This window comes from Chroicocephalus ridibundus, chromosome 17 (assembly GCF_963924245.1).
Source record: "Chroicocephalus ridibundus chromosome 17, bChrRid1.1, whole genome shotgun sequence".
Taxonomy (NCBI): domain Eukaryota; kingdom Metazoa; phylum Chordata; class Aves; order Charadriiformes; family Laridae; genus Chroicocephalus; species Chroicocephalus ridibundus.
The window spans coordinates 9,450,829-9,475,490 of NC_086300.1; the positions used below are offsets into that span (position 1 = coordinate 9,450,829).

Here is a 24,662-nt window from a genome sequence, read left to right on the forward strand (position 1 = left end):
CAGCAGAATCAGAAAAATGCTAAATAGTAGAATTTCTGAGAACTGGACGAGCCTTTAACTCAAAGTTTGTGCAGGACTGAGGTTCTAAGTGAGGAAGCAAAGTCTAGGACCAATTACACAGACTTACTGGAATTCCTATGGTGTCCTCATACTTGGTGGTGGGTAGCCTAATTTGTAATTCTGGGTTGTCAGGATGAAGACAAACCACAAATCAGAGAAGCACATCTTCAGTCTCGGGCTCAGCTTTCAAGACTTCACTCCTTTGTAGAATCTGAAAGGTCCTGGTAAGAGAGCAAAACGAATAGGAATAGCAAGTGCCAGTTGGGCTCAATGGGGAAAAGGCCTATTTCAAACACTTTCTGCATACCTCTTCCAACCCCCCTGCTTCCTAACATGGATTGAATTCTTAACCTCACATTGATCTGCTACCTGGGAGACAATTAATGTGATTTTGCGTATTCTGATTCCAGTGCTAACATCATGCATTTCCCTCCCCTTCAGGTGACACAGAGTAAATGGAAAACCAAACAAGTGACACTGATTTCGTTCTCTTGGGACTTACAAGAGATCCACTCCTTCAAAGACTCCTATTCACTGTGTTTTTAATTATTTATCTAATAATTTTATTAGGGAATATAGTAATCATGATGGTCATAAGGACTGATCTCCACCTTCACTCTCCTATGTACTTCTTCCTCTTTCATTTAGCAGTTGTTGACATCTGTTATGCCACCACTGTTGTTCCAAAGATGCTAGTGAATTTCCTTGTGAAAGGAAGCATAACCATTGCTGTCAATGCCTGTATGACTCAAATGTTCTTCATATTCCTCTCAGCTGGGTCTGAAGTTTTTATGCTTTCAGTAATGGCATATGACCGATATGTGGCCATCTGTAATCCACTGAAGTATCAAGAGGCTATGAGCAAACATTTCTGTTATCAGCTGGTGGGGAGTGCATGGGCAATGGGTCTCTTATATTCAGTTTTAAACACAATTCCTGTGTTAAATATTCAATTCTGTGGGCACACAGAAATCAAACATTTCAGTTGTGAGCTGCCCCCTCTCCTGTCTGCTGCTTGCACTGGAACTTTTCTCAGTAAACTCATTCTTCTTTTTTCTGCTGTAATCTTTGGGTGCAGCTCCTTTTTGCTCACCCTCATCTCCTACATCTGTATCATTGCCACTGTCTTGAAGATACAGTCTGCAGAAGGGAGGCACAAAGCTTTCTCCACTTGCAGCTCCCACTTCATTGTAGTGGGGTTACTCTACGTAACTGCTCTGTTCCAATACACAAAACCCAAATCAGTCTCATCAATCATTCTAGATCAAGTGCTGTCCACCCAGTACAGCATCTTAACCCCCATGCTGAATCCTATCATCTACAGCCTGAAAAATAAAGATATGAAAACAGCCTTAGGCAGAATTCTAAAGAAGCTGCAATTTGTGTAACCTCTGAGCTGTATATTTCAAATACATGTTCTTTAAAACATGGACTTAGGAGAAAATGACTTATTGGGATTCGCTGGTTGTGTATTCTAGGTTATGTGATAAAAAAACCTGTTCACATATCCACAAAGCAGCACAATGGCAGGAGGGGATGCCAAATAATGCCCCGACCCAGCAGCTCCCGTCACAAGGACAGCTACCAGCCCATTGGTGGTGCATCTCTACAAGGAGTATAGAGGTAACATGGAAGGCAGGGGAACCCAAATTACAGGCTCAGAAGAGGGAACACCCTATCCAGGCTCCTCTCAGGACTGTCACAGGAGGCTTTAACAGATCCATTCCAGGTGCGAAACCTATCACGATGAGTGAAGAGAAGTCAAGGCTGTAGCACTTTTTGGACCAATGGGAGTTACTGCCTAAGGCTATGGGACACATTATGGGATGCAGGGGATCAGCATTTTGGGAATGCACAGGACTTATTCTGGGATCTCTACAGGAGGAACCAAAGGCAGAGAAAGTGGTGTACCTAGGTGATTTGGGGAGAAACGTATGCATGAAAATAGAGTGATAAGGGGATAAAAAGGGCTGGTTGCATGTAAATGAGGACTGGTCAGTATGCTGATGTGGCCATGCCCTGCATCTGATCAGTGCAGTCTGTTCTATTTTCTTACTAAATTCCATTTCTAAATCTTTCCCTGGGTGGGGGAGTCTATTCTCTGTGTACATGTGTGTACTCAGGTCTGGGGGCCAGCCACTGCAGTTAGACCACAGGTCAGAGGGCCCATGTGTCTGGGTGCCAGCAACTGGACAGATGGAAAGTAGTGAAATCAAGTGCCAGACACTGAAGTGGGACACAGGCCAGACGCCTTTGTGTCCACAGTGCCAGCAACTGCAGTGAGTGATGGTCTGGATGCCAGCAACTAGACTGGGGCGAGGGGTCAGACACCCATGTGTTTATAGTGCTAGCAACTAGAGTGAGTGCAGGTGTGCAAGCAAGCACCATATCTGAGGTCAAATTCTATAGGCCTACAGGAAGGATGGGGAGGGACTCTTGATCAGGGAGTGAAGCGATAGGACACGGGGTAATGGTTTCAAACTGAAAGAGGGTAGATTTAGATTGGATATCAGGAAGAAATTCTTTACTGTGAGGGTGGTGAGGCACTGGAACAGGTTGCCCAGGGAAGTTGTCAATGCCCCATCCCTGGAGGTGTTCAAGGCCAGGCTGGGAGAGGCTTTGAGCAGCCTGGTCTAGTGGGAGGTGTCTCTGCCCAGGGCAGGAGGTGTGGAACTAGATGATCTTTAAGGTCCCTTCCAACCCGAACCATTCTGTGATTCTGTGATTTAATCTCCATGTAACATTAATTCCGTCGAGGCAAATGACTGAACTGTCAACTATTTTAAGGACATATTGTTCCTGTAATGGAGTAGGGCTCCTTTAAATGAAGCTGAGGCAGAGCAGAATAGCTGTGATTTCAGTTTCTAGTTGTCGTGGTTTTGGCCAAATTGGCCAATGGCTGGCGACAGATGCCCCCCCCCGGCCTCTCGTGCAAGGAGAGGAGGAGGAGACAAAAAGAGATTTATGAGTTTAGAAGAAACTAAACTACTTTAATGAAATATTAATAATAAGATAAAAAGGAAAATAATGAAATAGATACAGCATATACAAACCTGTATCAAGCTCCCAGGATGGTGTCACCGTCAGGCACTGGGGAAGTCCCAGGCTGGACCCGGGGACAGGTAGGAACTGGGTTCCAGAGCTGGAGTCAGGAACACATGGATCGGGATCAAAGGCAGATGAGCAGACAGGGTCCTCCTCGGACGTCGGCCATTGATGAAAAAGAGACCGACCCTTTGATCCCTCAGCTTTTCTACTAAGCATGGGGCAGATGGGATGGAATACCCCTGTTGGTCAATTTTGGGTCACCCCCGCAGGTGGGACCCCTCTACGCTTTTCCACTTCCGATCCTCTAACGGGGCAAATAATGGAATTAGCTGACCTTGGTCGTTATAGCAATAAGTTTAAGCAAGAGCCTCTCTACGTACCATTCCTTGGCACAAACTGCGTTATCACTCTGAACGAACCGTTTCAGACACAACATGCTGTTAATTTCAGAGAGTTAGAAGAGGCCTAGCTAAGAACTAAAATTACTGAACAGAAAGTTGGTTCTGTTTTACCTTAAACCAGGACATTCCACCCCTTATTCCATACCATTTGTGTCATGCTCAGATCACTAATACTTTATCTATCAAATCTATCCATATACCATATATACATAGAAACAGATATATGCAGGTTACTCAGTTATGATTTTATCTACAAACGTCCACTAAGACCATTTCGTCCATAACTGTAGAGTTTCATCTCTCATAGCAGAATCTCAGGGAAGGAAAGATGAATGAAATTCTCAGGGATGAATGAAATTCAGTGTGGTTCGTGCCCACAGGTATCATGTCCATCTCAAAGAGTTGTGCTGGACGTCACTTGATGAAGCTGGTTCAGGTTTCATCACCACTGTATTATCCTGAAAAACACTTATAGAACACTGTTAGTATCCTATAACAATTAATATCATACAATGCAGAATTAAGTATTCTCACCCAGGGTCAAATTTCCTTGAGGTACACACTGAACTTCTCCATTTTCCACCATCACCCACCAAGTACATCCAGGCCCTTGAGCAAAAACAGTCCCACGAATGGGTTTGCCTTTGCCTGAGACAGGGAAAACCCAAACAGTTTTCCCTAACATATTCGTTTCGTGCACCACAGGGACTTTATCCCCTTCTACTGTATATAAAAGGTCTGACTGAGCTGGACCAGCTCGACTGATGGATCCCCTGGTGTTAACTAACCAGGGAGCTTGTGCTAAATGCTTGTCTCAATTTTTAAAGGATCCACCACTCACTGCCTTCAGGGTGGTTTTTAACAATCCATTGTATCATTCAATTTTGCCAGAAGCCAATGCATGATAGGGAAGATGATATACCCACTCAATGCCATGCTTTTTTGCCCAAGTACTTATAAGACTGTTTTTAAAATGAGTCCCATTGTCTGACTCAGTTCCTTCTGGAGTACCATGTCACCACAAGACTTGCTTTTCAAGGCCCAGGATGGTATTCTGGGTAGTAGCGTGGGGTACGACGTAGGTTTCCAACCATCTGGTGCTTCCTTCTACCATAGTAAGCACGTAGTGCTTACCCTGGCGGGTTTGAGGGAGTGTGATGTAGTCAATTTGCCAGGCCTTCCTCAACCATCGTCCCCCATACCAGAAAGGTTTAAAGGTTTTAACCTTTCATCTTGCTTGATTTTGGTGCATGTTTCACAGTCATGGATAACTTGCACAATAGTGTCCATGGTTAAATCCACCCTTCAGTCAAGGACCCATTTATATGTTGCATCCCTTCCTTGATGACCTGAAGTGTCATGGGTCCACTGAGCTAAAAACAGTCCACCTTTATGTTCCCAGCCCAAATGTATCTGGAAAATCTTAGCAGCCTGATCCACTTGCTGATTATTTCTATCTTCCTCAGTAGCCCAACTCATGGATATGTGGGCATCTTCATGACTTACCTTTATGACTAGTTTCCCTAGCTGGCCAGCAATATCTTGTCACAAGTTGGCAGCCCAAATAGATTTACCTTTGTGCTGCCAGTTGGAAGCATCCACTGCTTTAACCACCCCCATAGAGCATTGGCCACCATCCATGAGTCAGTATAGATATGGAGCATTGGCCACTTTTCTCATTCAGCAATGCCTAGAGCCAGCTGGACAGCTTTTAGCTCTGCAAATTGACTCGATTCACCTTGTCCTTCAGCAGATTCTGCTACTCGTTGTGTAGGACTCCACACAGCAGCTTTCCAGTTTTGATGCTTTCCCACAATACGCCAAGACACATCAGTGAACAAGGCATACAGTTTCTCATTATCTAAGCGTTCATTATAAGGTGGGGCTTACTCAGCGCAAATCACCACCTCCTCTGGTGGCATTCCAAAGTCTTTGCCTTTGTGCCAGTTTGTGATCACTTCTACGATTCCTCGATGATTTGGGTTTCCTGTTTGAGCTCGCTGTGTAATTAGGGCAACCCACTTAACTCCAGGTAGCATCAGTGGCATGATGAATAGAAGGAACTCTACCCTTGAACACCCAGCCCAGCACTGGTCATTGGGGTCCCAGGAGGAGCTGTGCTTCGGTACCAGTTACCTCTGAAGCAGCTCTAACTCCTTCATATGCTGTCAAGATTTCTTTCTCAGTTGGGGTATAGTTGGCCTCGGAGCCTTTGTATCCTCGACTCCAGAATCGTAGGGGTCGACCTCGAGTCTTCCCTGGTGCCTTCTGCCAGAGGCTCCAGGTAGGGCCATTGTCCCCGGCTGCAGTGTAGAGCACATTTTTAACGTCCCGTCCTGTTCGGACTGGTCCAAGGACTACTGCATGCACAATCTCTTGTTTAATTTGCTCAAAGGCCTGTTACTGCTCAGGACCCCACGTAAAATCATTTCTCTTTCGAGCCACTTCATAGAGAGGTTTCACAATCTGACTATAACCTGGGATATGCATTCTCCATAAACCCACAACACCTAAAAAGGCTTGTGTTTCCTTTTTGCTAGTCGGTGGGGACATAGATGTTATTTTGTTAATCATGTCCATTGGGATCTGGCGACGACCATCTTGCCACTTGATTCCAAGAACTGGATGTCTCTTGCAGGCCCCTTGACCTTACCTCTTTTTACAGCAAAACCTGCTTTCAGAAGAATCTTGATTATTTTCTTACCTCTCTTAAAAACTACTGCTGTATTACCCCACGCAATCATATCATCAATGTATTGCAGGTGTTCTGGAGCTCCAGCCTTCTCCAGTGCAGTCTGGATTAGTCCACGACAAATAGTAGGGCTGTGTTTCCACCCCAGGGCAGTCAATTCCAGGTGTACTGGACACCCCTCCAGGTGAAAGCAAACTGTGGCCTGCACTCTGCTGCTAAAGGAATAGAGAGGAATGCATTAGCGATATCAATTGTAGCACACCACTTGGCTGCCTTTGACTCCAGTTCATACTGCAGTTCTAGCAGGCCTGGCACAGCAGCACTCAGTGGTGGTGTCACATCATTCAGGCCACGATAGTCTACTGTTAATCTCCAGTCTCCGTCAGACTTCCACACTGGACATATTGGGCTGTTAAAGGGTGAGCGAGTCTTGCTGATCACCCCTTGGGTCTCCATCTGACGAACCAGGTTCTGGATGGGAATCAGGGAGTCTCAGTTGGTGTGATACTGTCATCGATGTACCGTGGCAGTAGCAATTGGCACCTGCTGTTCTTTAACCCTCAGCAGTCCCACCACAGAAGGGTCATCTGAAAGACCGGGTAAGGTAGACAGCTGTGTAATGTCCTGAGTCTCTACAGCTGCTGTATCAAAATCCCACCGACAGCCTTTCGGGTCTTTGAAGTACCCTCTCTTGAGGCAGTCTATGCCAGGGATGTACGGAGCAACTGGGCCAGTCACAATGGGGTGCTTCTCCCATTTCTTCCCATTCAGGCTCACTTCAGCCTCTAATACAGTCAGTTCTTGAGATGTGCCTGTCACACCAGAAATAGTGACAGATTTTGTCCCTTTATGATTCGATGGCCATAGGGTACACTGTGCACCCGTGTCCACAAGGGCTCTATACTTCTGCGGCTCTAATGTGCCAGGCCATCAAATCCACACAGTCCAATAAACGCGGTTATCCCTCTCCTCCTCCTGGCTGGAGGCAGGGCAACCCTAATGTTGAGGATAGGATCTACATTTAGAAGATGAGTTCCTGCAAGGACTGGAGCATCGCTTACCATGGACTGGAGCAACCTTCCTCCTGCAGAAATTCTTTCTCCCATCTGCTTTACCTTGCAACTCAAGCACTTGTGCCTGCAGGCCCAGAGTAGGTTTTTTATCATTTACTCATGTCCTCTCCGTAGCTGCAGAGGCAAAGCCACAGGAAATCTCCGAGTGGATCCTGTCTCCCTTGAGTGGGTTTCGTAGGAGGGCGTTTTTTCTTAATGACTGCAAACTGGGTCTGTTCAGGGGAGGAGTGGGATTCTTTCCCCTTCTTAGGCAGTTTTTCAAGCAGTTCATGAAGCAGTTTATCAGTTTTCTCATTTTGCTCAGTTATTGTCTTAGTCATTTTCTCCACTGTCTCAGCAATGGTCTTAAGTTTGCTCAGCCATTGTCTCCATGGCTGCTACATGAAGGAGACAGGAGAGAGTGTCTTCATACTGTCACACCTTGTTGGCCACCTCATTTAGAGTCAGTGTATCAGCATCAGATCCTCCCCAGACCATTGGTGACAATGTTTGGGAATAATTTGATGGTACACTCTGCAAAAACTTTCTCAACGAAGATCATTTGCACAATATTTCATCAGGGTCTATAATCACTTGCCAGTTGCTATAAATCACCTCTCGCACAGCCAGTTCCCTCAAGTACTTAATACCTTTTTCCATGCTGGTCCATTTGCTCGGATGGCATTCGATGTCATCTTTAAAGGGATACCTGCCCTTCACAGCTGCCAGCAGTCGCCTCCAGAGACTGAGGACGTCTGCCTTTTGCCCAGTCGCTTTATCAATCCCTCCATCTTTGAGCATGTTTCCCAACTGCCCAGCTTCTCTGCCGTCTAAATCTATGGTATCAGCTCCGTTGTCCCGGCATCGGAGCAACCAGGAGACAAGTGTCTCCCCTTCATGACGACTGAAGTCCTCTCTTATATTTCGTGAATCCTAAGGATTTAGTGATTATCTCTGCATCTGAGTCCTCATCCTGTGTTAATGCTGCCTGAGAAGGACCCTCTCCCGGCTCTCCCCAGATGCTTCTCCCACGCCGTCTGCCTTGGGCTGCTCTCTGTCGCCGGAGGCGAGGGAACGAGCTGACTTGTTCTGTTTCCTGGTCACCGGGGCAACTTGTGCCGGCTCTGCCGGAGTTGGGGCAGCGGCAGCGCTCGCTGTCGGGGCAGCCGGAGCCGTGACCGCGCTCCTTGTCGGGGCCGGAGCGGCCGGTGCCGCTGCGGGCGGGGAGGGGCTGGCGGCGGGGTGACTCTGACCGCGGGCGGCGGAGGGACCGGGGCCGGCGGGGGCCGGGCCGCGGCCGGTGTTGAGGCCGGTGCCGGGGCTTTTGCCGGGGCCTGTCGGGGGGCAGCCGCTGGCGCCGGTGTCGCTATGGACGGAGCCGTGGCCTTGGCTGGTACGGGCGGAGGCGAGGCTTTCGCGGGGCCCGCGGGGGGCAGCCGGTGCCGCGAGGGCTGGCGTCGGGGCCGGTGCCGTTGTTTGTGTCTGTGCTGTGCCTCGGGCAGCGATCGGAGCTGTCTGAGTTCCTGCTGTGGCTGTCAGTGGGGGGTGTCTGAATTCCCACCGCGGCTCTCGGTGGGGGGTGTCTGAGCTTCTGCTGTGGCTTTTAGCGGCGGGATCGTCTGAATTCCTGCTGTCTTTGGCCGTGGGGTCTGAGTGGCAACATCAGATGTCACATAAGACTCACTCCCGCACTGATATTTAACAATAAACCACCCCTGCAACACATTCAGGAAACCCAACGACAGAATCACGTATGAATGAAAGTGACATTCACTCTCTAAACATCCCGAAGGCTTCTCATCCCCTAATTCTGTTACTGTCACTTTGGCATCATCATCCAAGGGCAAAGTGAACTTTCCCCAGGTAAGACCAAGAGTGTAATTTGCAAAAGAATCCATCCTGAAAGTGTAATTAGTAAAAGACTCCGTCACAAGATGCCCAAGATATGCAGGTAGAACCGTTATACAAGCAACTATTTTGTAAATTTGAAAGCAAATCCACACCAACAGAGTACACTTAGACCACTGCATCCAAAGACAAAGAATAAATCAACCATGCAATATGTTCGACCAGTTAATCCCCATTGCATCTATTAACTTCATACAAAACTCTCCAAGGACACGATACAAGATTTCATGTAAGAACGACGTAATGTGAACTGTCTGTTCCCCCTGAACAAGATGGAATTCAAACTATTCAGGCAATCTATCAGAGCTCCGTTCGTGCCCCACGTTGGGTGCCAATAAATCTGTCGTGGTTTTGGCCAAATTGGCCAATGGCTGGCGACAGATGCCCCCCCCCGGCCTCTCGTGCAAGGAGAGGAGGAGGAGGCAAAAAGAGATTTATGAGTTTAGAAGAAACTAAACTACTTTAATGAAATATTAATAATAAGATAAAAAGGAAAATAATGAAATAGATACAGCATATACAAACCTGTATCAAGCTCCCAGGATGGTGTCACCGTCAGGCACTGGGGAAGTCCCAGGCTGGACCCGGGGACAGGTAGGAACTGGGTTCCAGAGCTGGAGTCAGGAACACATGGATCGGGATCAAAGGCAGATGAGCAGACAGGGTCCTCCTCGGACGTCGGCCATTGATGAAAAAGAGACCGACCCTTTGATCCCTCAGCTTTTCTACTAAGCATGGGGCAGATGGGATGGAATACCCCTGTTGGTCAATTTTGGGTCACCCCCGCAGGTGGGACCCCTCTACGCTTTTCCACTTCCGATCCTCTAACGGGGCAAATAATGGAATTAGCTGACCTTGGTCGTTATAGCAATAAGTTTAAGCAAGAGCCTCTCTACGTACCATTCCTTGGCACAAACTGCGTTATCACTCTGAACGAACCGTTTCAGACACAACATGCTGTTAATTTCAGAGAGTTAGAAGAGGCCTAGCTAAGAACTAAAATTACTGAACAGAAAGTTGGTTCTGTTTTACCTTAAACCAGGACATTCCACCCCTTATTCCATACCATTTGTGTCATGCTCAGATCACTAATACTTTATCTATCAAATCTATCCATATACCATATATACATAGAAACAGATATATGCAGGTTACTCAGTTATGATTTTATCTACAAACGTCCACTAAGACCATTTCGTCCATAACTGTAGAGTTTCATCTCTCATAGCAGAATCTCAGGGAAGGAAAGATGAATGAAATTCTCAGGGATGAATGAAATTCAGTGTGGTTCGTGCCCACAGGTATCATGTCCATCTCAAAGAGTTGTGCTGGACGTCACTTGATGAAGCTGGTTCAGGTTTCATCACCACTGTATTATCCTGAAAAACACTTATAGAACACTGTTAGTATCCTATAACAATTAATATCATACAATGCAGAATTAAGTATTCTCACCCAGGGTCAAATTTCCTTGAGGTACACACTGAACTTCTCCATTTTCCACCATCACCCACCAAGTACATCCAGGCCCTTGAGCAAAAACAGTCCCACGAATGGGTTTGCCTTTGCCTGAGACAGGGAAAACCCAAACAGTTTTCCCTAACATATTCGTTTCGTGCACCACAGGGACTTTATCCCCTTCTACTGTATATAAAAGGTCTGACTGAGCTGGACCAGCTCGACTGATGGATCCCCTGGTGTTAACTAACCAGGGAGCTTGTGCTAAATGCTTGTCTCAATTTTTAAAGGATCCACCACTCACTGCCTTCAGGGTGGTTTTTAACAATCCATTGTATCATTCAATTTTGCCAGAAGCCAATGCATGATAGGGAAGATGATATACCCACTCAATGCCATGCTTTTTTGCCCAAGTACTTATAAGACTGTTTTTAAAATGAGTCCCATTGTCTGACTCAGTTCCTTCTGGAGTACCATGTCACCACAAGACTTGCTTTTCAAGGCCCAGGATGGTATTCTGGGTAGTAGCGTGGGGTACGACGTAGGTTTCCAACCATCTGGTGCTTCCTTCTACCATAGTAAGCACGTAGTGCTTACCCTGGCGGGTTTGAGGGAGTGTGATGTAGTCAATTTGCCAGGCCTTCCTCAACCATCGTCCCCCATACCAGAAAGGTTTAAAGGTTTTAACCTTTCATCTTGCTTGATTTTGGTGCATGTTTCACAGTCATGGATAACTTGCACAATAGTGTCCATGGTTAAATCCACCCTTCAGTCAAGGACCCATTTATATGTTGCATCCCTTCCTTGATGACCTGAAGTGTCATGGGTCCACTGAGCTAAAAACAGTCCACCTTTATGTTCCCAGCCCAAATGTATCTGGAAAATCTTAGCAGCCTGATCCACTTGCTGATTATTTCTATCTTCCTCAGTAGCCCAACTCATGGATATGTGGGCATCTTCATGACTTACCTTTATGACTAGTTTCCCTAGCTGGCCAGCAATATCTTGTCACAAGTTGGCAGCCCAAATAGATTTACCTTTGTGCTGCCAGTTGGAAGCATCCACTGCTTTAACCACCCCCATAGAGCATTGGCCACCATCCATGAGTCAGTATAGATATGGAGCATTGGCCACTTTTCTCATTCAGCAATGCCTAGAGCCAGCTGGACAGCTTTTAGCTCTGCAAATTGACTCGATTCACCTTGTCCTTCAGCAGATTCTGCTACTCGTTGTGTAGGACTCCACACAGCAGCTTTCCAGTTTTGATGCTTTCCCACAATACGCCAAGACACATCAGTGAACAAGGCATACAGTTTCTCATTATCTAAGCGTTCATTATAAGGTGGGGCTTACTCAGCGCAAATCACCACCTCCTCTGGTGGCATTCCAAAGTCTTTGCCTTTGTGCCAGTTTGTGATCACTTCTACGATTCCTCGATGATTTGGGTTTCCTGTTTGAGCTCGCTGTGTAATTAGGGCAACCCACTTAACTCCAGGTAGCATCAGTGGCATGATGAATAGAAGGAACTCTACCCTTGAACACCCAGCCCAGCACTGGTCATTGGGGTCCCAGGAGGAGCTGTGCTTCGGTACCAGTTACCTCTGAAGCAGCTCTAACTCCTTCATATGCTGTCAAGATTTCTTTCTCAGTTGGGGTATAGTTGGCCTCGGAGCCTTTGTATCCTCGACTCCAGAATCGTAGGGGTCGACCTCGAGTCTTCCCTGGTGCCTTCTGCCAGAGGCTCCAGGTAGGGCCATTGTCCCCGGCTGCAGTGTAGAGCACATTTTTAACGTCCCGTCCTGTTCGGACTGGTCCAAGGACTACTGCATGCACAATCTCTTGTTTAATTTGCTCAAAGGCCTGTTACTGCTCAGGACCCCACGTAAAATCATTTCTCTTTCGAGCCACTTCATAGAGAGGTTTCACAATCTGACTATAACCTGGGATATGCATTCTCCATAAACCCACAACACCTAAAAAGGCTTGTGTTTCCTTTTTGCTAGTCGGTGGGGACATAGATGTTATTTTGTTAATCATGTCCATTGGGATCTGGCGACGACCATCTTGCCACTTGATTCCAAGAACTGGATGTCTCTTGCAGGCCCCTTGACCTTACCTCTTTTTACAGCAAAACCTGCTTTCAGAAGAATCTTGATTATTTTCTTACCTCTCTTAAAAACTACTGCTGTATTACCCCACGCAATCATATCATCAATGTATTGCAGGTGTTCTGGAGCTCCAGCCTTCTCCAGTGCAGTCTGGATTAGTCCACGACAAATAGTAGGGCTGTGTTTCCACCCCAGGGCAGTCAATTCCAGGTGTACTGGACACCCCTCCAGGTGAAAGCAAACTGTGGCCTGCACTCTGCTGCTAAAGGAATAGAGAGGAATGCATTAGCGATATCAATTGTAGCACACCACTTGGCTGCCTTTGACTCCAGTTCATACTGCAGTTCTAGCAGGCCTGGCACAGCAGCACTCAGTGGTGGTGTCACATCATTCAGGCCACGATAGTCTACTGTTAATCTCCAGTCTCCGTCAGACTTCCACACTGGACATATTGGGCTGTTAAAGGGTGAGCGAGTCTTGCTGATCACCCCTTGGGTCTCCATCTGACGAACCAGGTTCTGGATGGGAATCAGGGAGTCTCAGTTGGTGTGATACTGTCATCGATGTACCGTGGCAGTAGCAATTGGCACCTGCTGTTCTTTAACCCTCAGCAGTCCCACCACAGAAGGGTCATCTGAAAGACCGGGTAAGGTAGACAGCTGTGTAATGTCCTGAGTCTCTACAGCTGCTGTATCAAAATCCCACCGACAGCCTTTCGGGTCTTTGAAGTACCCTCTCTTGAGGCAGTCTATGCCAGGGATGTACGGAGCAACTGGGCCAGTCACAATGGGGTGCTTCTCCCATTTCTTCCCATTCAGGCTCACTTCAGCCTCTAATACAGTCAGTTCTTGAGATGTGCCTGTCACACCAGAAATAGTGACAGATTTTGTCCCTTTATGATTCGATGGCCATAGGGTACACTGTGCACCCGTGTCCACAAGGGCTCTATACTTCTGCGGCTCTAATGTGCCAGGCCATCAAATCCACACAGTCCAATAAACGCGGTTATCCCTCTCCTCCTCCTGGCTGGAGGCAGGGCAACCCTAATGTTGAGGATAGGATCTACATTTAGAAGATGAGTTCCTGCAAGGACTGGAGCATCGCTTACCATGGACTGGAGCAACCTTCCTCCTGCAGAAATTCTTTCTCCCATCTGCTTTACCTTGCAACTCAAGCACTTGTGCCTGCAGGCCCAGAGTAGGTTTTTTATCATTTACTCATGTCCTCTCCGTAGCTGCAGAGGCAAAGCCACAGGAAATCTCCGAGTGGATCCTGTCTCCCTTGAGTGGGTTTCGTAGGAGGGCGTTTTTTCTTAATGACTGCAAACTGGGTCTGTTCAGGGGAGGAGTGGGATTCTTTCCCCTTCTTAGGCAGTTTTTCAAGCAGTTCATGAAGCAGTTTATCAGTTTTCTCATTTTGCTCAGTTATTGTCTTAGTCATTTTCTCCACTGTCTCAGCAATGGTCTTAAGTTTGCTCAGCCATTGTCTCCATGGCTGCTACATGAAGGAGACAGGAGAGAGTGTCTTCATACTGTCACACCTTGTTGGCCACCTCATTTAGAGTCAGTGTATCAGCATCAGATCCTCCCCAGACCATTGGTGACAATGTTTGGGAATAATTTGATGGTACACTCTGCAAAAACTTTCTCAACGAAGATCATTTGCACAATATTTCATCAGGGTCTATAATCACTTGCCAGTTGCTATAAATCACCTCTCGCACAGCCAGTTCCCTCAAGTACTTAATACCTTTTTCCATGCTGGTCCATTTGCTCGGATGGCATTCGATGTCATCTTTAAAGGGATACCTGCCCTTCACAGCTGCCAGCAGTCGCCTCCAGAGACTGAGGACGTCTGCCTTTTGCCCAGTCGCTTTATCAATCCCTCCATCTTTGAGCATGTTTCCCAACTGCCCAGCTTCTCTGCCGTCTAAATCTATGGTATCAGCTCCGTTGTCCCGGCATCGGAGCAACCAGGAGACAAGTGTCTCCCCTTCATGACGACTGAAGTCCTCTCTTATATTTCGTGAATCCTAAGGATTTAGTGATTATCTCTGCATCTGAGTCCTCATCCTGTGTTAATGCTGCCTGAGAAGGACCCTCTCCCGGCTCTCCCCAGATGCTTCTCCCACGCCGTCTGCCTTGGGCTGCTCTCTGTCGCCGGAGGCGAGGGAACGAGCTGACTTGTTCTGTTTCCTGGTCACCGGGGCAACTTGTGCCGGCTCTGCCGGAGTTGGGGCAGCGGCAGCGCTCGCTGTCGGGGCAGCCGGAGCCGTGACCGCGCTCCTTGTCGGGGCCGGAGCGGCCGGTGCCGCTGCGGGCGGGGAGGGGCTGGCGGCGGGGTGACTCTGACCGCGGGCGGCGGAGGGACCGGGGCCGGCGGGGGCCGGGCCGCGGCCGGTGTTGAGGCCGGTGCCGGGGCTTTTGCCGGGGCCTGTCGGGGGGCAGCCGCTGGCGCCGGTGTCGCTATGGACGGAGCCGTGGCCTTGGCTGGTACGGGCGGAGGCGAGGCTTTCGCGGGGCCCGCGGGGGGCAGCCGGTGCCGCGAGGGCTGGCGTCGGGGCCGGTGCCGTTGTTTGTGTCTGTGCTGTGCCTCGGGCAGCGATCGGAGCTGTCTGAGTTCCTGCTGTGGCTGTCAGTGGGGGGTGTCTGAATTCCCACCGCGGCTCTCGGTGGGGGGTGTCTGAGCTTCTGCTGTGGCTTTTAGCGGCGGGATCGTCTGAATTCCTGCTGTCTTTGGCCGTGGGGTCTGAGTGGCAACATCAGATGTCACATAAGACTCACTCCCGCACTGATATTTAACAATAAACCACCCCTGCAACACATTCAGGAAACCCAACGACAGAATCACGTATGAATGAAAGTGACATTCACTCTCTAAACATCCCGAAGGCTTCTCATCCCCTAATTCTGTTACTGTCACTTTGGCATCATCATCCAAGGGCAAAGTGAACTTTCCCCAGGTAAGACCAAGAGTGTAATTTGCAAAAGAATCCATCCTGAAAGTGTAATTAGTAAAAGACTCCGTCACAAGATGCCCAAGATATGCAGGTAGAACCGTTATACAAGCAACTATTTTGTAAATTTGAAAGCAAATCCACACCAACAGAGTACACTTAGACCACTGCATCCAAAGACAAAGAATAAATCAACCATGCAATATGTTCGACCAGTTAATCCCCATTGCATCTATTAACTTCATACAAAACTCTCCAAGGACACGATACAAGATTTCATGTAAGAACGACGTAATGTGAACTGTCTGTTCCCCCTGAACAAGATGGAATTCAAACTATTCAGGCAATCTATCAGAGCTCCGTTCGTGCCCCACGTTGGGTGCCAATAAATCTGTCGTGGTTTTGGCCAAATTGGCCAATGGCTGGCGACAGATGCCCCCCCCCGGCCTCTCGTGCAAGGAGAGGAGGAGGAGACAAAAAGAGATTTATGAGTTTAGAAGAAACTAAACTACTTTAATGAAATATTAATAATAAGATAAAAAGGAAAATAATGAAATAGATACAGCATATACAAACCTGTATCAAGCTCCCAGGATGGTGTCACCGTCAGGCACTGGGGAAGTCCCAGGCTGGACCCGGGGACAGGTAGGAACTGGGTTCCAGAGCTGGAGTCAGGAACACATGGATCGGGATCAAAGGCAGATGAGCAGACAGGGTCCTCCTCGGACGTCGGCCATTGATGAAAAAGAGACCGACCCTTTGATCCCTCAGCTTTTCTACTAAGCATGGGGCAGATGGGATGGAATACCCCTGTTGGTCAATTTTGGGTCACCCCCGCAGGTGGGACCCCTCTACGCTTTTCCACTTCCGATCCTCTAACGGGGCAAATAATGGAATTAGCTGACCTTGGTCGTTATAGCAATAAGTTTAAGCAAGAGCCTCTCTACGTACCATTCCTTGGCACAAACTGTGTTATCACTCTGAACGAACCGTTTCAGACACAACATGCTGTTAATTTCAGAGAGTTAGAAGAGGCCTAGCTAAGAACTAAAATTACTGAACAGAAAGTTGGTTCTGTTTTACCTTAAACCAGGACACTAGTACATGAGGTTGGTTTGGAGCTGGGAATTAAATTCCATCTTTTACATTTGCTGTCATTGGTCATCTTAGATTGTTTTAAGGAAACGGGGATAAGAGGCAGAACAAAACTGAAGCAGATAGTGCATTCAGCAGCAAATACCAAATACAGAAAAATGGGAACTTTCAGACTCGCCGTAGTGGGAAAGCTTTTAGCCATATCTTGGTGAGCCTTTGAATCCTGGTACTGACTAGAGCAGTAATAATAGTAATTATCATTATTGGCAATTGCATTGGCAGGGGAAGGGAAGAAGACTCACCTCCTGTTATCTGCACCCGCAAGTGACCCTAACAACCTATTATCACGTATGCGTTCCTGTGCCACCTGCTCTGGGTGACCCTGCTGTGGCAGGGCATTGGACGGGATGATCTCCAGAGGTCCCTTCCCACCCTGCCATTCTGCGATTCTGTGTGTGTGCAATAGCTGTCTCATGGATTCATGATATGACAACGTGGTACTCATAAGCAATTTACTGAAAGTAGAAAGGGGACTCCAGAAGTAGGCAGTGATCAGTTTTTCAGACACTTTCAGCTACCTTTTCTCAGCTGAATCGATTATAGATTAGCTGGAGTTTGTCAGACTAATATTTACTAATATTTACATTTTATTTATTTATTTATTTGATGATGTTTCAGTAGAATCTCTGACATCTTTCTCTGTCTTGCTTCCCCTACTTCTTTCATGCTCCTGTTTTACCATGAAATTACTCCCATCCCCCCAAAAGTTGCTCATTCTCTTCAGCAGCCTTGCTTAATTGTAGACACCTCATGTTTGCATATAAAAATATGTGAAATGGAAGCTGCCAGTGCTGTACCATACTGAAGGGTTTGTTTAGTCTTGGAAGCTTGGTACCATCATCATTTCTTTGTGCAGAAATGTAAAGACACGCTACTCTCTGCAGCTCATAGGACCTTATAAGAAAGAATAACTTCTCAAAATACTTGGTTGGTCTTTTTAGTGCCAGGAGAAGCCTAGTTATGATGTGCCTGAAGGTGAATGCCACATTACTATCCTCCCATCCCCCTCCCCCGTAAAAGATCTGTTGGAAAGGAGGTCAGTTTTTGGTGGTATGGTATTATGGGAAACGCAACGGTGAAAGTAACCATGCAAATGTTTTGGAGGTTTTTTTTTAGCATATATTTCTGGCACTTCAGTAAGAATAGTCGAACTGTTTTTCAAGTTGTAGATGTAGGAGGAGTTTTTTTTTTCAAGGAGAAGGAAAATACTAACATGTCAGTCCTATTATCATGAAGATTCAAGAATGGAGTAGTCTAGTGAAGCTCTCGTTTGTTGCATGTGAGTCCTACCTTTTTTGCAGGTTTAAAAAAGGAAATTTTAGTTCAAATTCTTTTTTTCTTCCACTAATCAGGCTATTTTTCTCTGATCTTAGGGGCCTTCCCTTCCAGAAAGTATTCTGTAAATGAGGGAGGGAAGAGTTGTCTTTGCCAGTAAATCCCAAGAAGAAATTAAAACATCGGCTGTAGTGTTCTCTACTTTTTACCACACTTTTCTGTATTTGGTATCCCCTTTCTACCCGAGAATGCCTCTCAAAACTTATCTATCTCAAAACCTATAGTTAGGTGAAAATTCAGATGTCCTGACTGAAGATCTTGATCTGAATTGATTTCTGGAGGACTCTTCTCTGATTTATACATCAGGAGTGTGAAGCCCTGCAAAAGGGATTAAATTTTTGAAAGATCAAAATCTGCTTTCAGTTCATTTTGTGGTTTAACCATATCATTCAGTTCACAGTATTTCCTTGTACTAGCACTGTGAAAACTAAGCCATAATGAGCATACTACAGCTCTAGACCCTTTGTGCTAGGCACACCTGGTGTTTCTGGGCATGCAACTCGGCATAATTTGTGGAGGCCCAGGCTGTTTTCGTTTGGCATTTGATCATACGCTGGTTTGTCTGATCTGATCCTGGAACTGAGCACTAGCTGCAGATACTGGAGCCAGGGCACCCGTCTGATGTGTCTAGTACGTTATATTTGTTCCTGGGATATCGTAAAGCAGTATCTCTCATCTCATCCTTTTTTTCTGGACTCTGGCTTCAATGTTAGTACTCTACAACTTTATCCTTAAACTAAGCAATGTGGACAATTCCTTTTCAACACAAACAGCCCTCCACCTAGCTCAGGAGGTTCATAGTTTAATTTCAACACTACTTATAATGCACTCACATGTGAACTCTTCTAGTGAAGTACTATAAGTACTTTGCGATGAAGTAGCCTAAAAGGCTCATTCTCACACACAAACTAACTAGGTCCCCCCTCGCCACCAAGGTACCCACCTCTGTTTTTACCAAGGTCTGTTCCTGCCTTCTTTGGTCATGTGTGCTAGGTCTGTTGCTTGGTATTACTCTTCTTCCTAAAGTTCATCACCCCAGACCTCCCTATATCATGTCATTAATCACAAAGATCCCCATCACCAGTACAGCAGGCACCTTCTTTGCCAGCCTCCTGTAGTAAATAAGGATTTAGCATTCAACTGATTTATCTGGGTAACATTTATTTGAGAGATGTGGTCTGACCATCTTTCACAGCACAGGCTCAGTTTTATCCACTACCAGGAGGGACTTTCCCATTGTATTTGGGGGAAGGCTCAATAATCTCAGGGCATTCATACATATCAGTCTCACTGGTCTTTGGCATTAACTTAGTTTAAACTTAACTCTGGCATTAAACTTAGTTAAACCAGGGTTTCACTTTATGAAATCCTAATGGAAAGACAGATTAAGTGATATGAGGTGATGCTTTTTCCTGCCGCCCATTGTTCCCTTCACCACTGTTTCGAGTGGTACCTGGGTAGCTGGAATATAGGAGTTGCTGGAGTATATCTAGAAACTGGCAGCACATAACTATCATGTAGGCAATCCTGCTTGAAGTTGTGGTATCTAATGCAAGTCTAGTGGAGCTGCCTGCTAGAACTTACCGTTCAACTGGCATAAAGGAATCCCAAAAAACTAATTCAGTTTTAGACTTCTACACAGCAAATACCTACAATTATAGATCTATTCTACTACCTTCGTCTTCCAAATTGAAAAAACTCTGAACAAAAATGCCTATAAGTATTCTTAAAGGATTTGCCTGACACTGTCTATAGTCGCAGAGATCACAACGTGAGATTAGATGTGGGGCACTACTATGTTACAGAGCTATTGCCATTGGAATAGAGACTGTCACCATCTGAGAGGTTATCTCCTAAGGACTGTGACACATCCATCTTTTAGGGGATGAGGTAAAATAGGGATTCCTGCAACAGGCAGGTGGGCTACCTACTCTTTCACAACAGACAAATCTTGCTCCCTTTGCCTTTCTCTTGTCAGGGGGAAATCAACCTACTTGCATACCCCCTTTTGACAGTTCTCGGGTTCTCTTAGTCCTGCTTGGACTCCTGAATCTCTGTGGTACAAATGGAGAGTAATATAGCCTTGCTACTGTCCTTCGAATGGCTTCTTTGACTTCCTTGTTCCTCAGGCTATAAATCACAGGGTTCAGCATGGGAATTGCCAGGCTATAAAACACAGAGATGATCTTGTCGTGCTCCACAGAGTACTTTGAACTGGGCCGTAAGTACATGAAGGAGCCTGTCCCATAGAACATGGTGACAGCAGTCAAGTGGGAAGCACAGGTGGAGAAGGCTTTGCGTCTGCCTTTGGTGGACTTAATCTTGTGGATGGTAAGCCCAATGCAGATGTAAGAGATGAGAATGAGGAGCATGGTTGAGATGACGAGTACAGTAGCACAGGTGAAATGGACCAGGTCAGTGATGTAAGTGTCAGAGCAGGAGAGCTTCAGGATTGGAGGCACATCGCAGAAGAAATGATTGATGATGTTGGAATTGCAGAAGGACAGGTGGAATATAAAAAAAGTCTGAATAGTTGCATTCATGCAGCTCATGAAGTAGGAGCCACACACAAGGAGCACACAGAACCTCTTGGACATAATGACAGGGTACAGCAAGGGGTTGCAGATGGCTATAAATCGGTCATATGCCATCACAGCCAGGAGGTAGCACTCTCCTGTCACTGCGATGCAGAATAGGAAGAGCTGAGCTGTGCACGCTGTGTAAGATATGTTTTTTGTCTTAGCCACAAAGGTCATGAGTGTGCTAGGTATAATGATGGTGGAGTAGCTGACATCTAAGAAGGAAAGAATCATAGAATCATAGAATCATAGAATCATAGGGTTGGAAGGGACCTCTGGAGATCATCTAGTCCAACCCCCCTGCCAGAGCAGGGTCACCTAGAGCAGGTTACACAGGAACACGTCCAGGTGGGTTTTGAATGTCTCCAGAGATGGAGACTCCACCACCTCTCTGGGCAGCCTGTTCCAGTGCTCTGCCACCCTCAGGGTAAAGAAGTTCCTCCTCATGTTTAGGTGGAACTTCCTATGTTCCAGTTTGTGCCCATTGCCTCTTGTCCTGTCCCCGGGCACCACTGAAAAGAGCCTGGCCCCATCCTCCTGACACCCACCCTTTAAGTATTTATAAGCGTTGATAAGGTCACCCCTCAGCCGTCTTTTTTCCAGACTGAAGAGACCCAAATCCCTCAGCCTTTCCTCATAAGAGAGGTGTTCCAGTCCCCTAATCATCCTCGTAGCCCTCCGCTGCACCCTTTCCAGCAGTTCCCTGTCCCTCTTGAACCGGGGAGCCCAGAACTGGACACAGTACTCCAGGTGCGGTCTCACCAAGACAGAGTAGAGGGGGAGGATGACCTCCCTTGACCTGCTGGCCACGCTCCTCTTGATGCACCCCAGGATGCCATTGGCCTTCTTGGCCACAAGGGCACATTGCTGACTCATGGTCATCCTGTTGTCCACCAGGACTCCCAGGTCTCTTTCCACAGAGCTGCTCTCCAGCAGGTCAGCACCCAACCTGTACTGGTGCATGGGGTTGTTCCTCCCCAGGTGCAGCACCCTACACTTGCCCTTGTTGAACTTCATAAGGTTTCTCTCTGCCCAGATCTCCAACCTGTCCAGGTCTCTCTGTATGGCAGCACAGCCTTCCGGTGTGTCAGCCACCCCACCCAGCTTGGTGTCATCAGCAAACTTGCTGAGGGTGCACTCTATCCCCTCATCCAGGTCATTGATGAATATGTTGAACAGGACTGGACCCAGTACTGACCCCTGGGGAACACCACTCGTCACTGGTCTCCAACTAGACTCTGTGCCCCTAATCACAACCCTCTGAGCTCTATCTTTCAACCAGTTTTCTATCCACCCCACTGTCCATTCATCTAACCCACACTTCCTAAGCTTCCCTATGAGGATGCTGTGGGAGACCGTGTCAAACGCCTTGCTTAAGTCAAGGTAGACCACATCTACCGCCCTCCCCTCATCTATCCATCTAGTCATGCCATCGTAGAAGGCTATCAGGTTAGTCAGACATGATTTCCCCCTGGTGAATCCATGCTGAGTACTTCTGATAGCTTTCCTTTCCTCCACGCGCCTTGAGATGACACCCAGAACGAGCTGTTCCATCATCTTTCCAGGGATGGAGGTGAGGCTGACCGGCCTGTAGTTCCCCGGCTCCTCCTTCTTGCCTTTCTTGAAGACTGGAGTGACATTGGCTTTCCTCCAGTCCCCAGGCACCTCGCCTGTTCTCCAGGACTTTTCAAAGATGATGGAGAGCGGCCCAGCAATGACTTCTGCCAGCTCCCTCAGCACTCTTGGGTGCATCCCATCAGGGCCCATGGACTTGTGAATATGGACTTGTGAAAGGCTGCTAATGAAGAAGTACATGGGGGTGTGGAGCTTGGCGTCGGTCCAGATGAGCACAATCATCCCCAGATTTCCCCCTAGGGTCAACAGGTATATCAGTAGAAACACCACGAAGAGAAGGACCTGCAACTTCACATTGTCTGTGAATCCTAACAAGATAAATTCAGTCACCACAGTGTGATTCCCTTCTGCCATCTATCATAGGTAGGAAAGCCAAAATTACACTGTAGAAAACAAGGCAAACACAGGCTGACTGTCAGAGAGTCAAACTGGCTCTCATCAAGCTGATGTACAACGAAGGTATAATTTTGTGCATCTTCCTATTCATGTGTTTCAAGTTCTGAACTTAGTTATGTCATAGACATTTCCCGCCTTTCAAAGGCTTGTATTCTTTTTTGTGTACTCTGAATGAGCATAGATTAACAAATCACACACGTTCCTGCAGGTCTCACTACCTCTCCAGCCTCAAACACTTAGTTTAACTTGTAAGGTGGCAATCTGCACAGTTGGCGCTAACTCCACAGTATTTTTTTCACCTTGCCTATTTTAGATATCTACTCAAACATGATTTGAAATGCTTGTTTTTCCCATCCTATACAGGCCTCATCTGGATAATTACTTTGTATGTTGTTGGGATATAAATGTAAACACATGCTAATCTAAGAAACTCTCTCAAACAGAAGAACTGGGGGCAGAGGTATGTACCTTATCACTAAGAAAAAATGATATTTTGGGATATTTTATGGTAAGCAGAAGGCCAAAGCTAGGGGTTTGCAAAAGCTCAACTATGGCATTTTGGCTGAAACTATTAATTTCTTATTAGCTATTCATTTCTAATTAATTTCTAATTAGCTATTAATGGCACTTCAGGCTGAAAGGGAACAGAACTTCTGCTCTGCTGTTACTTCCATAAACCTGGGAATAAAATCAGAATTATTATAAGTTGAATTCTCAGGCATAGTCTGCTTATGAAGTCTAAAAATAAGCTTTCTGTTCCCAAGAATAAAAAGTTAAAAACAGACCTTGGAAGAACTGATTTTGTCCATTTTCTTTTTCCAAGGAAGAATGAGGTCTGCTGATGTAACTACTTGAAACATTGATCTAATTTGTTCTTTAAAATCTGCAGTACCATAGTTTTCCCATGGTCCCTAGTCATTTTTGTTTCTTCTTAAAAGTTAATGTTATTCAGTTTTCTCCAGAAGATTAACCCAATTCTTCCCATTGCAATTTAACTGAAAAACTTTTTTTGTACCCCCCCACAATGGGCAAAAGAAACCACTTTTCTCCTTCCACCATTTCCTAATATCATAAAATCATGGAATATCTCAAGTTAGAAGGGACCCATAAGGATCACCAGGTCCAACCCCCTGCTCCTCGCAGAACTACCATATTAAACCACACAACTAAGAGCGTTGTCCAGAGGCTCCTTGAATTCATGCGGTTTTCCACCATCAGTTTTAACAGTGACCTTTTTGGTATGTTGCTTTTCCTAGGCTTTCTCCTGTAGGGTGTTAGTTCATCTTGTAAATTGGTGTCTTGAATCAAATAGTTGGTTGTAATGGCAGACATGTCAAACAGAACCTTAGCAAGATGAGAAAACTACCGCCTAGAAAGCTAGTAAAAGCAGGTCCCAAAATCTTAAAAAAAATTAAAAAAAAAAAATCAGAGATTTTTAAGAATACCTGTATTGTTATACTATAAGGGTGGGAAGTGGGAACTCTCCCTCCCCAATAAAGCAACAGTATAAAATATGTCTAATATATACATTCATACTCATCACATAACTTTTAATTCCAGCCCGTACTTACCTCACCAGTCACACCTTAGCATGCTGCATGCATCAGTGTTTCTTCTCTTGTTGATGTAAAAGGAACATGAAAGATGAAAACATTCTGTTAAGGCGGATTTGTTTGCAAGGTGTACATTCTCTATTAGGTCCAAATGAGAATTGATTTCTATTTTTTAAAACCAGAAAGGAAGAGGTACTGTATCTTTAGTAGGGTCAGAGAGAGGAAAATCTCTCGCACCTTATCAGCAAGTAGGTATTTTAGCAACTAGCATGCACATTCATATACTTTTGGGTGTAGAATTCCTGATGGGCCACAGAGTCTGAACC

General features: G+C 46.3%; 2 protein-coding genes across 2 annotated transcripts; one reads left to right on the plus strand and one right to left on the minus strand.

Annotated features, from left to right (window-relative positions):
* The first annotated feature begins 515 nt into the window (after positions 1–515).
* Positions 516–1,448, plus strand: LOC134524477 (olfactory receptor 5V1-like). The gene has a single exon (XM_063354548.1). It carries the CDS (start codon positions 516–518, stop codon positions 1,446–1,448), a length of 933 nt encoding a protein of 310 aa, XP_063210618.1.
* Positions 1,449–18,368: 16,920 nt separating this feature from the next.
* On the minus strand, positions 18,369–22,741 carry LOC134524782 (olfactory receptor 5J3-like). Its single transcript, XM_063354938.1, has 4 exons — positions 22,538–22,741; positions 21,853–21,856; positions 20,168–20,967; positions 18,369–18,491 (listed from the first exon to the last, which is right to left on the minus strand). The coding sequence occupies exons 1-4, from the start codon at positions 22,739–22,741 to the stop codon at positions 18,369–18,371; spliced, it is 1,131 nt and encodes a 376-aa protein (XP_063211008.1).
* Between the last annotated feature and the right edge of the window lie 1,921 nt (positions 22,742–24,662).